This window comes from Dromiciops gliroides, chromosome 3 (genome assembly GCF_019393635.1).
Source record: "Dromiciops gliroides isolate mDroGli1 chromosome 3, mDroGli1.pri, whole genome shotgun sequence".
In the NCBI taxonomy this organism is placed as follows: domain Eukaryota; kingdom Metazoa; phylum Chordata; class Mammalia; order Microbiotheria; family Microbiotheriidae; genus Dromiciops; species Dromiciops gliroides.
Window position 1 is genome coordinate 260,717,378 of NC_057863.1, and position 12,345 is coordinate 260,729,722.

Here is a 12,345-nt window from a genome sequence, read left to right on the forward strand (position 1 = left end):
TCTTTCAAAGCCATGGAAGAGGAGGTAGGAAGAAAACAAGCATTTGTTAAACACCTACAGTGTTCTAGGGACCCTGCTAACTACTTTAAAAATATTATCTTATTTAATTCTTATGAAAAACCCTGGAAAGTAATTACCATTATTATTTCTATCACAAGTCTGGATCTGAATTCAGGTCTTTCTGAATCCAGGGCCAGTACTCTTAGGCAAATAAGGGATAAAGGTAAGAAGGAAACATAGCATAAATCATTTTGATTAAATGAGCTTTTGTACAAACAAAATGTATGCATCTAGGAAAAGAAGGAAAGTGAAAGGGAAGGGGAAAAATCTTTATATCAAATATCTCTGATAAGAATTTTCTATCTAAGATAGAAACTCAGAAATAGGCAAATAGGCCAAATGTTATTACCCAATAGATTAGTGGTCAAAGGATATGAACAAATAGCTCTAAAAAGAATTTCAAACTATTACCAATATATATGAGCGCTCCAGATGATTAATAATGAGGGAAATATAAATCAATACAGCCATAGGATTGCACCAGTAAATTGGCTAAAATGACAAAAAATAGGAATGCTGTAGGTGTGGAAATAGTGATGAATTCTTGCTGGCATTGTGAACTGGTATAACTGTTTCAGAAGGCAGTTTATGATTATGCAAATAAAGTGGCTAAAATATTTATATTTACTGACCCTGAAGATCCCCTGCTAAGTAGCTACCCCCAAGGAGGTATCTGGCAAAAAGTAAGGCTCCATCTATATAGGCCAAAATCTTTTTTGCTGTACTTTTTGTCATAGCAATGAACTGAAAACAAAATAGATGTACACCAATTGGGGAATAGCTAGACAAATTGTGATACATGATTGTAAGGGAATATTACTGTGGAATAAGGAACAATGAAGATGGTGAACACAAAGAAGCATGGAAAGACTTACCTGAATCCAAGCAAAGGAAAGTAAGCAGATCCAGGAAAATGAATTTACACAATGACTACAACAAGGTAAACGGAAGGACAGCAACCAAAAAACAATAAAAAAAATGAACAATGAAAAATTACAAAAAATAAGTTAGGCCCCAAAGAAGAGAGATATGAGAAGACAGTTTCCCCAAATCATTTAGAGAGGTGGAGAATCCAGAGACAAAATGTGTATAATGTCAGATTTGTTCCATAGAAGAGAATAGCTTTTCTATTTTTTCTTGCCCTCTTTTCCTCTTAAAAAAAATTTTTTTTTGATATATGGAATAGCTCTTTGTGAGAGGAGAGGAAGATATAGAAGGAAATATAGGCAAGGTAAAAATAAAAGATAGCAACAAAATCAATTAAAAAATAAATGCCAGTGGCCTCTAATTGCTTCTAGAATAAAATGTAAGCACTTCTGTTTGGCATATAATTTCTTCACATCTTGCCCCCCCTTTGACCTTATATATTAATCACCTCCTTATACTCTGTGATTCATCTATTCTGGCCTTTTGATTGCTCTGTTATATACCACACACAACACTCTATGTCCTTTTCCCCGCACCTTTGTGTGTCCTTCATAATTGTAACACATTTCCTCTTTATTGTTTACCCCTTGAAATCTCTGGGTACTTTCAGAAAGGATTAAGCTCAAGCTCTGGCTTCTAAATGAAGCCTATTCTCATCATCCCACTTGCTGGCATATTCCTTCCCCAAACTATTTTGTGTTCATTTTCTAAATATTCTGTATAAACATATTGTCTCCTCATCAGAATGTAAATACCTTAAGCACTAGAGATTCTATGACTTTTGTCCTTCTATTCCCAGTGCTTAGAGCAGTGTCTGACACACAGTAAGTGCTTAATATATTCTTATGTCTTGTTTGCTTGATTCTTCAATCAAGTGACTTGTTCAGACAGGCGGTGGCTGAGCTGGGAATAGAACATAATTCTACTAACACAGTCAAGTGCTCTTTTCACTATACTAAGTTCTGTTCTGGAAGTTTGATTTTCCCTAAGGTATTAGCTCTAAGGTACTATCAAATCAATGGAGTAGAAATTGAACTGACAGTGTGGTTTTGATTAATATTGTCCTTTGAGAATATGAGACCTTCACACACACAAAAAAATAGTATATCTATCTGGGGGCAGCTAGGTGGCACAGTGGATAAAGCACTGGCCCTGGATTCAGGAGGATCTGAGTTCAAATCCAGCCTCAGACACTTAACACTTACTAGCTTTGTGACCCTAGGCAACTCACTTAACCCTCATTGCCCTTCACCAAAAAAAAAAAAAAAATAGAGAATGAGACCAATTTTTAATACCAAATGCTCAGAAATAAATAAAATAATAAGCAGATCACATAATTCCCCTTTCAAAGGAGTCTGACTATAAGTCAGTCTCCCAAAGAATATTTACTTATCTGTCATCTGTAGGTTTTTTGTTGTTGTTGTTTTATGATCAATTTTCCAAATTTCCTATTGGATAGGACAGAAAATAAGTGGGAGGGACTGGCCTTGAGGTCCTGGGAACTGGCTTCCATGTAAACTAGTACAAACTCACCCCCAAACTGTTCTAGCAGATATAACAATAAGACATGGATGCATCGATTTAAAGCTAGAAGAGAGGTTAGAGTTCAGCAAGTCTAGCTTCTTTATTTTACTTATGAAGAAACTGAGGCCCACAGAGTAACTTGCTTAAAGCTTCATAACTAATTAGGTGAAATGTAGATGGAAGCAGACAGATGAACCCTCTAACCAGTGACCAAAAAAAAGAGAAAAACATGAATTTAGATAACTACAACAATATATAGCCACAATAGACAAAGAGCAATAATGTGATCTTTTTTTTTTGTTTGTTTTGTTTTTGCGGGGCAATGGTTGTTAAGTGACTTGCTCAGGGTCACACAGCTAGCAAGTGTCAAGTGTCTGAGGCTGGATTTGAACTCAGGTACTCCTGAATCCAGGGCCAGTGCTTTCTCCACTGTGCCACCTAGCTGTCCCCATGATCTTTTAAAAATAAGCCAGTCAATAAGCATTTATTAAGCATCTACTAAGTATGAGGCACTGTGCTAAGTTCTAGCTATACAGAGAAAGGCAAAACCCAAGGAGGAAACAACATGCAAACAATTATGTATGTACAAGATAAATATAATGTGAATAGGAGGTAATCACAGAAGGAAGACTCTATAAGTGAGATTATCAGCAAAGGCCTCCTTCCAAAGGTGGGATCTGAGCTGAGTCTTGAAGTCAGAGAATCCAGGGGGTAAAAACGAGGAGGTTTCAGTGCATTGCAGGCATAGTCAGTAAAAAGACACAGAGTTAGGGGATGGATGGTCATTATTATTATTATTTTTTTTTTGGTGAGGCAATTGGGGTTAAGTGACTTGCCCAGGGTCACACAGCTAGTAAGTATTAAGTGTCTGAGGCCAGATTTGAACTCAGGTCCTTCTGAATCCAGGGCCGGTGCTCTATCCACTGCGCCACCTAGCTGCCCCGGATGGTCATATGGATAAATAATACACGTAGTTGCTAGATTTCAGAATTTGTTGAAGCGAGCAAAGTATAAGACTATAAAGTCAAGAAGGAAGCAGATGATAAAGGGCTTTAAAGGCCAAAAAAGATTTCACATTTGGTCCTGGTGGTAATAGGGAGCCACTGGTGTGTAGTAGGGTGAGATGGAGAGATGTGTACTTTAAGATCGCTGTGGCAGTTGAATGCTGCATAGAATAGAGAGGGACATATATGAAAGATGTTGCAAAAGAAGAAAGGATGAAACTTGGTGGCAGATTGAATTTTGTGGGGTGAGAGGGAGTCAAGTATGATACCTAGGTTGTGAGCCTGGGTGATTAGGAGCATGGTGATACCCTCAACAATCATAAGAAAGTTAGGAGGAAGGGGAAGAGGTTGGATAAAGATATTTGAGTTGTTTTGGATATTGAGTTTGTTATTTATGGGATAGCCAATTCTAGATGTCCAAAAGGCAATTATTTATGTGGGACTTAAGGTGTGAAGAGGGCTTAAGGTAGGAAGAATAGATCTCAGAATCATCTGTATAGAGAAGATAATTTAATTTATTGGATCTGATGAGATCACCAAGAGAGATAATACAGAAGGAGAAGAGGAAAAAACAAACCAGGATTGATCCCTGGCACAACAGCCAGTTAGTGGCCATGATTGAATAAAGATTTAGCAAAAGAGACTGAGGAGTCATCAGACAGCTAGGCAGGAGAACTAGGAGAGCAGTGTTACAAAACAACAACAACAATAACAACAAAACAAAGAGAGTAGAGCATCCAAAAGGAGAGGGTGATCAGTAATGTCAAAGGTGGAAGAAGATAGTCAAGAAGGATGAGGATCAAGAATGAGCCATTAGATGTACCTGTTAAGAGATCATTGGTAAACTTGGAGAAAGCAGTTTCAGCTGAGTGATAATTAGGGAACTATAAAAGAATTGCATTGCAGCAATAAGAGCCCATTTATGATTATGTAACACAAATTTGTAGTGGATCCAGGCAGCACAATTCTTCGATTTTCTCCAGGTTCATCCAGTAGCATGTGAGTAGGAGCAAAGGCAGAAGATGGTAGAAGACTAAGGCTTGGCAGACCAGGGAACTTAAGAGGACAGTGTAGAGTTGAATGGTTAATGATGGGGTCAAAAAGGGGTAGGGAAGAGAGAGTAGCCAGTTTAGGGGTGATGGACTGGGAAAGAATTGGGGAAGTGTCTATTTCTCCATCTAACTCATGGGCTTTTGCTTTGAGCATTTGGATGCTATGACATTTGGTGCTTATTTGTTTAGTATTGTTATTAATTTCACAATTAAACGAGGCAGTGTCTCAGCTGAGAGGGTGACGGAGGGGTGCTAAAGGAGACTTGATGAGGGCTGAAAAGGTTTAGAATGCTTGTTGTGGTGAATGGGATAGTGAATTTATTAAGCAGCTGCAAAAGTATTGCCCTACTGTAGCTCAACTTAAGTGATACCAGAATAAGGCTATATTTTTTAACAGTTTCTTGACTCTGGTACTGATGTCCCAGAATCTCAGAGATGGAAAGGAACTTAGGGGCTTTCTAGGCTAACCAGTACCAGACTAAGAATTAACTCTACAAGATACATCCCCCTCCAGTACCAAAATAGATTCTCTCAAACTGGTCATGCAAAACATTTCACTTTTATATAGTTAAATTGTTCAGAAGTTGTTTCTTTCATTAAGCTTCTCTGCAACTTTTACTTACTGCTCCTAGATCTGTCCTCTAGAGCCAAGTAGAATAAGTGGAAAACCTCTTTCAAAGAAGAGTCCTTCATATATCTGAAGGCAGATATCAAATCACTTTTAAACCTTCTCTTTTCTAGAGTAAACATATTCAGTCACTTCCACTCATGTTTGTATGACATGATCTTGAGGCTCTATATTATCTTGGCTGTTCTCTCTTCTGGGCATTACAAAATGTGACATCCAAAACTGAATCCAATAATACATTATGTTCTGTCAAGGGCGGAGGACAGTGGAAATACTACTTCCTTTATTGTGGACACTACACCTCTAAATTAGACTTTTTGGTTGCCAAGTTGTACTTTTGACATTTTGAGTTTGCAATTTACTAAAACACTCATATCTTTTTCAGATTTGGCTACACCATTTTTTTTTCATGTCATGTAGAGGACTTTCTCTATACTATGTGTATTATTTATCCACATTAGATTTCATTATTATGATTATTAGATTTATCTCAAAAGTGGCTTTTATGAAGAAAGTGTTGTAAAAGAGTGAAGAAATAAATGACTGATTAAGGTAGCAAAATTATCATGTGATAATGCAAATGGATAGTTCAAGTATTACAAAACTACCAAAAGGATGTTTAAAGACAAAGAGGAAGGCGTCGACATTTTTTTTTTTTTAGTGAGGCAATTGGGGTTAAGTGACTTGCCCAAGGTCACACAGCTAGTAAGTGTTAAGTGTCTGAGGCCAGATTTGAACTCAGGTACTCCTGACTCCAGGGCTGGTGCTCTATCCACTGCGCCACCTAGCTGCCCCCAACATTTTTAACTGATCCTCTTGGGAGGAAATAGATAAGAACCTGGTTGAGAACTGTGCAGGCCAAGAAAGTGTGAAGGGAGTACTCAAAATAACGAGATTATAGATTTCTTTAAGGACTGAAGTATTTTAAACTAGTCCATACATGCCTTTAGGGTAAGTGCCATATCTTATAATTCTTTTTTTTTTTTTTTTTTTTTTTTTTAGTGAGGCAATTGGGGTTAAGTGACTTGCCTAGGGTCACACAGCTAGTAAGTGTTAAGTGTCTGAGGCCGGATTTGAACTCAGGTACTCCTGACTCCAGGGCCGGTGCTCTATCCACTGTGCCATCTAGCTGCCCCAATCTTATAATTCTTTAAATGCACAGAATAATTTTTTGAATATGAGAATAGAATTTTTGATTACTGGAAGTAATCAGAAACAAGATACTCTAATTCAAGGAAAGAAAAAAAATGCAACAATTGTACTCACAATTAATGGTGTGGAGGAACACTTTATGTCTTTAGGATCTGAAATATGAAAACATATGGAAATGAATTTTTCAAAGTCTACAATGTGAAGCCATTTAGTAAAACCATTGTTTCCAAAGTAAAAAGTGTTAAGAATAATGTAAAAATGTAACAAAAAATCAAGTTTCTGTTAAACCTGATGTAAGAAGTACACTCTGGGCTCACTATTTCAGAGTCATGTATTAGGGCTACTGTTGGGGTGTCTTTTTCTACTGCTATCAGCCCAAGCTCTTAACAGTTGTATACACCTAACTTAGGTGTACTAGTTACATTTCAACACTTAATATCAATTAACTATTAATTATAAAATAATATTTATATTGAAGATGTAGCAATAACAAAAGTATAAACATTTTACTCCCATATCTCCACTGTTCCCTACATTACCTCTGTCTCTGGGAAGAGTGGGCTCAGATTAGCACAGTTTCTGTATATAGCATTGCTATTAACATATTTCCATATAGCACTGATGTCATCAAATTCAGTTCCAAATAGGAACTGATTCCTGGGGATTGTTTGTCTCAGCTACTACTTTGCTTGGTCCTTAAGGTAGCTTCTTAGGTAAATTATGCTGGGATTACTGCAAAACCTGGCTTGGATTGAACTTCCAAACTGGCTGCCTAGAAGGCTTACTCTCCTAACCTTTTGAAACTCATGTCATATTCTCTACACTCTCCAATCCCTTCACCTAAAATGAAGGCAAATGCTGAGGTAGGCAAAAAATTAAACCAAACCAAAACAAACAAAAAACCCCCCAACAAACCTGAGGCCCATTTTCGTGGGGCTACCTGGCAGCTTTGTAGGTAGAAGGTCAAAGGCTTTTTCCCTTCCATCACTGCCTCTTTCTAGATGGCATCAGCTGAAGAGTCAAACAAAAAGCTAAAATCTTTTAAAAGAGAAGCTGAGGAAAATTGCTGAGGTTGTGGTCCATTAGTACCTTTTGAAGATATCCTCAGTTCTGATTACATAGCCAGTCAAGTGGTCATCAGACTGGAATCTACTGTACAATATCAAAGCATGTTCTAAAGTCTCTCCAAGGGTACTTCCATTAGACATCATCATTTCTCTCCTGGAATCAGATCCCTAGCCCCCTTGTGTGGGAAGTAACATCAAAGGTCCTCTGTATAGGTCAGTTAGTCCATCATAAACATCTGTTAAATGTCTACTATGTGCCAGACACTATGCAAAGTACAGGGGATTCAGAGAAAGGCAGATGATAGTCTTTGCTTTCAAGAAGATCAATATGCCAATCTCCTATTAAAAAGAAAATACATTTTGACTTGGGAGACTTAAGAAATTCATGTACTGAGCAAATTCAAAATTTTTGTGAACCTGGTAGAAAATTTAAACTTCTGATTCTTATTTGGAACGTGAGAGATGTAGTTTAAAATTTTTACTTTTCTTGTCTTTCTCCTCCCTGAAATCATACAAAAATTCTATACTGTTTAAAAGAACTGGGGCAGCTAGGTGGCGCAGTGGATAGAGCACCGGCCCTGGAGTCAGGAGTACCTGGGTTCAGATCCGGCCTCAGACACTTGACCCTTACTAGCTGTGTGACCCTGGGCAAGTCACTTAACCCCAATTGCCTCACTAAAAACAAACAAAAAAAACCAACAAAAAAACCTGAAGTGTATATGAATGTGCAATTATGCATCATTAAAAAACAAAACAAAACTGAACTAAACAATTAATTATGCATCATTAATGGTTTGATTTTTTTGACTCTCAAATGTAACATTTTTGCCAAAAGACCCTTAGACACCAATAGGACAAATTTAAACAATTAGCCTCTTTACAGTTTAACACTTTTAAAGTCCCCCAAATGTAATAGATTCATAAAATTTGTCCTAATACTAAGGCAGAGAAAAGTTTTCCTCTTCTAGCCATGGTTTATCTACTAAAAAAAAAAGTTTTGTCTCTTTTTATCTTTAAAGACATTAACCACCCTTAAATATGGACAGACAGATCACTGAAGTTCATAGTTGGAGGAGACCCCAATGTCCATCCAGTCCAATGCTGAACAAAAATCCATTCTTCAACAATTTGGCGAGCCTTTTCTTGAATATATTCATTTTAGGGAATCCACTATTGCACAAGGTATCCCATTTCACTTTAGGATAGCTCTAAGTGTTAGGAAGTGTTCTTTCATATCTAGCCTCAAATTGTCTCTTTCCAACTTCCCATTCTTTCTAGTTCTACCTGCTGAAATTAATAAGAACAAGTCTAATTTCTCTTCTGCACAGGAAGCTTTTAATATTTCAAGGTGGCTACTATGTTCCCTCCTTTCCCCATCAGTTTTATTTTCACCAGGCTAAACATCCAACAGTTCCTTCAACCATATGTTATATGGCATACACATAACAGGAAGTAAAATTTTTCACATATATATATATATTGTATGTATGTATGTATGTATGTGTGTGTGTGTGTGTGTGTGTGTGTGTGTGGCAATTGGGGTTAAGTGACTTGCCCAGGGTCACACAGCTAGTTAAGTGATAAGTGTCTGAGGTCGGATTTGAACTCAGGTACTTCTGACTCCAGGGCTGGTGCTCTATCCACTGTGCCACCTAGCTGCCCCCCAAAAATATTTTTTAAGGATGAAAATCATGAAGAGGATGACAGAATAATGGAGAGATAGGCTGAACACTTCCATAACGTACTCAACAGACAATCATAAACCAATGCTGAAGCCACTGACCACATACCTCAGGTTGAAGTCAATCCCTCTCTAGCCAAACTTCCAACTGCAGAAATTTTGAATGTCATTAGGCTCCTCCCATGTGGCAAAGAACCTGGCACTGATTCTATACCAGCAGAGATTTAGAAGGCAGAGGGTCCACTGCTCATATAAAAGCTGACTGAAATCCGAGTTATATGACAGAGGAGGTTATCCCTGGGAGTTCAAGGATGTCCATTGTCTATCTCTATCAAGGTAAAAGAAATAAGTTTTCCTGTGACAGGGCATAACCTCTCTCTTAGTCATTGCTGGCAAGATTCTTGCCAGAGTCCTCTTTAAAAGGCTGATTCTTCACCTGGAAAATGGCCATCTACCTGAGAGCCAGTGTGGCTTCAGAAAGAGATGGTGTGGGGGCAGCTAGGTGGCGCAGTGGATAAGGCCTTGGAATCAGGAGGACCTGAGTTCAAACCCAGCCTCAGACACTTACTAGCTGTGTGACCCTGGGCAAGTCACTTAACCCCCATTGCCCTGCCAAAAAAGCAAAAACAAAAACAAAAAAACAAAACAGAAAGAGATGGTGTTTGATGTCTGAAAATTCCAGAAATGCCAAGAGTAAAAAACAGATCTGTATACAATATTCATTGATCTGACCAAGGCCTTTGATATTGTCAGCTGTGAGGGCATGTGGAAAATTATGTCAAAATTTGATTGCTCAGGGGCAGCTAGGTGGCACAGTGGATAAAGCACTGGCCCTGCATTCAGGAGGACCTGAGTTCAAATCCAGCCTCAGACACTTGACATGTATTAGCTGTGTGACCTTGGGCAAGTCACTTACCCCTCATTGCCCCACAAAAAAACCAAAACAAAATTTGATTGCTCAGAGAAGTTCATCAGTATTCTATGTCAATTTCATGACAGCCTGCTTGCTTGGGTTCTAGATAATGGACGATATTATCATGTTTTCCCAGTCACCAATGGAGTGAAGTAAAGGTGTATGCTTGCTCCCATGCTTTTTTTTTAGCATGATATTTCAGCAATGTTGTCAGACACCTTCAACAAGGACAAAAACAGCAGGCACCAAGGTCAGCTACTGCACTGTCAAGCATTTGTACTCTGCTTTAAAGAGTTTAACGCTGATGGGATAGACACATTGCTTGAATGCTCAATGTACAGTTGCCTAAAAGACTTTTTTATGGAGAAATAATGCAAGGTAGGCATTCACACAGAGATCAGAAGAAGTGATACAAGGACACTCTCAAGGTCTCTCTGAAGAACTTTGGAATCAATTGTGTGACAAGGTTAGATGCTGGCAAAGGACCACCCAGCATGGTATGTCCACATCAAAGAAGGTGCTGTGTTCTATGAGCAAAGCAGAATTGCAGTAACTAAAAAGAAATGTGAGATGCATAAATCTAGACCTCTCCATTCCAAATATTTGAATGGACTATTTGTGTGTGACCTGTGGTAGAGCATTCTAAGAAATACAATCTGACCAATACAAGGTCTGATCAGCCATAGTCAGACACACCGTACCTTCACTCAAACATATGATGTCATTTTGATCTTCTTCAAAAACAAAGGCGGCTAGGTGGCGCAGTGAATAGAGCACCAGCCCTGGAGTCAGGAGTACCTGAGTTCAAATCCGGCCTCAGACACTTAACACTTACTAGCTGTGTGACCCTGGGCAAGTCACTTAACCCCAATTGCCTCACTTAAAAATAAAACAAACAAACAAACAAAACAAAAAAAACCAAAGGGCAACAACTAACCAACTAACCACATGATGTGAATTCAGGGCCCTTCACTAATATCCCAGTTGCCCTCTTTTGCATACTTCACAGAATATCAATGTTCTTCCTAACATGGTTTGCTTAAAATAAAAGACAATACTCTAGATGTAGTATACTATTCACAGACTACCACAGGACTATATTTCCCCCATTAACTCTTTTTTAGTGAGGCAGTTGGGGTTAAGTGACTTGCCCAGGGTCACACAGCTAGTAAGTGTTAAGTGTCTGAGGCCGGATTTGAACTCAGGTCCTCCTGACTCCAGGGCTGGTGCTCTATCCACTGTGCCACCTAGCTGCCCCCCCCCCATGCAGATATCATCAGATCTCTTTCTGGATCATCATATCATACTCTTGACAGGTTAATACCTCGGTGTACTCCAATCTCCAGATCCTTTTCAAAAGAATCATTGTCAGAATCATTCATCTAGTTCTTATACTCATGAAGGTGACTTTTTGAAATGGAGCATAAGAACTTAAGAAAAAATACATTCATCTCTATTAAATTTCACCCCCTATTTTTGGCAAAATAGAAGATAAGGTCATTGGCTAAATGTATTCGAAATCCATTCTTCTCCCCCCCCCCCGCCCCCGCCCTTTTTTGGAAAATTTGAACATCCTACTTACACTAATACTTCAATGTTTCCTCCCATTCTCTATATCCTTTCAAAGAATGCTGTTTCAGTGATTACATATGCTATTTCTTTAGGTGCCTAGGAATATAGTTCATGTGGGCCAAATGACAATCCATCAAAGGCACCAAATTACTTTACCATCTCATTAATTCTCTTGGGTATAAACTTCTTATTACCCAGATTCCTTCTGGCCTTTCCATCCCAAAGGTGACTTTCCTTAGCAGATAAAAAGAAGGAAAATAGAAGTTGGAAACTTTTGACTCTGCCTTCCTCCCAACACCATTTTTTGATCTCCCTCCCTCCCCAAACCCCATAGGATTAGAAGGGGGAGGACTACACTCTTTCCCCCTGTCCTCCCTAGGGTCAACTCATTTTGAGATTCATCCTTTTTGACACTATTCTTATAGGACCACCGCATATTTATGTATTCATACAGTGACCTATCCTTATATATGTGGCTTTTGAAAATGGAAATTTGCTATGAGAAAACTCTGCTTTATGGAACGATACTGGACTGACTTCAATTGTGTTAAAGAATTAAGATTTAACATGATAGGAGCAGCTAGGTGGTGTGTAATTTAAGATTCTAAATGTGGATTCTAATCTGTTCCCTCAGTTTTGGGGGAAACTGACTAAAATCATTGATAAAACGAATTTAGGTTTTTAAGGGTTTATTGGAAAATAGAAAGAAAAAGATTGAGAACAGAATTCCAACAGCCTGGCATTCCTATCTTTCCTCAAATTTCC

General features: G+C 38.4%; 1 protein-coding gene across 2 annotated transcripts in view; it reads right to left on the bottom strand.

The window, feature by feature from the left end:
- The window catches only part of SLC37A1 (solute carrier family 37 member 1), a 179,218-nt gene that overhangs the window by 57,023 nt on the left and 109,850 nt on the right, over nt 1-12,345 (bottom strand). For both annotated transcript variants that reach the window (XM_043995792.1, XM_043995791.1), the window contains exon 9: nt 6,462-6,499. In XM_043995792.1, the coding sequence (XP_043851727.1) occupies nt 6,462-6,499 (38 nt within the window). The remainder of the gene's footprint in view (nt 1-6,461; nt 6,500-12,345) is intronic.